We start from the raw sequence: 726 nt of genomic DNA on the forward strand, positions 1-726 counted from the left end.
CTTCTTAAAACGGAAGCAAAAAATAGTGCCAAGGGAACTATTTGAAGAGTGCCAACCGGAAATTTGACGAGGTGGAACTCTTTCATTAAAAATAAAAACTTTAGAATCAAGATTTAATTATGGAGTATAGAGTGGGACCCATAGGCTTAACTTTTCCGCTGAATACAGCCTAATGAGCAAGGCAGCATACGTCATTAATATGTATACGACTTTGAACCCGGAGTTCGTCTGCGGGAAAGATGAAAAGTACTCCCACAAACCTCAAGCACCAGCCTACCTCGGGGGCGAACCAACGCAGGGACACCGATCCAGCACCCACGTCAGTATAGTTCAGTCCTTGAGGTGCTGAGGGCGTGTCTTCAGCGGTGGTGAAATTGCAGCCGACCTCAGGGCTCTCGAAACCTGACACGGTTACGGCACTTAGACCGATGCCATAGTCGGTACAAGCGGCCAGGCCTTCGAACACTTCTTGGGTGCGGAGACTGCCGGCTGGGCGAAGTTGTGGTTGCTTTTTTGGTGGACACGGTTTTATGGTTAAAAGTTGTGGGTACATATTCGTAGAGTTAAATGTATAATTATATATTTGATAACTGACTATAATACATAACAGCCGACAAAAAAAAATCCTGTTTCTTATACTGGGTTCTTATTGAAACATATTTATTTCTACAGGTATCCCAATTAACGTTCCTTGTCCAAAAATAAACCTCGTTTTTTTCCTTTTCC

At 43.5% G+C, this 726-nt stretch overlaps 1 protein-coding gene across 1 annotated transcript in view; it reads right to left on the minus strand.

Moving 5' to 3' along the window:
• Window positions 1-726, minus strand: part of LOC119593312 (exoglucanase A-like) — a gene marked incomplete at its 5' end in the record, with an annotated part of 3,561 nt that overhangs the window by 1,511 nt on the left and 1,324 nt on the right. Inside the window, 1 exon segment of the mRNA XM_037942240.1 lies at window positions 278-508. Coding sequence (XP_037798168.1) covers window positions 278-508 — 231 coding nt within the window.

Source organism: Penaeus monodon, chromosome 32 (genome assembly GCF_015228065.2).
Source record: "Penaeus monodon isolate SGIC_2016 chromosome 32, NSTDA_Pmon_1, whole genome shotgun sequence".
In the NCBI taxonomy this organism is placed as follows: Eukaryota; Metazoa; Arthropoda; class Malacostraca; order Decapoda; family Penaeidae; genus Penaeus; species Penaeus monodon.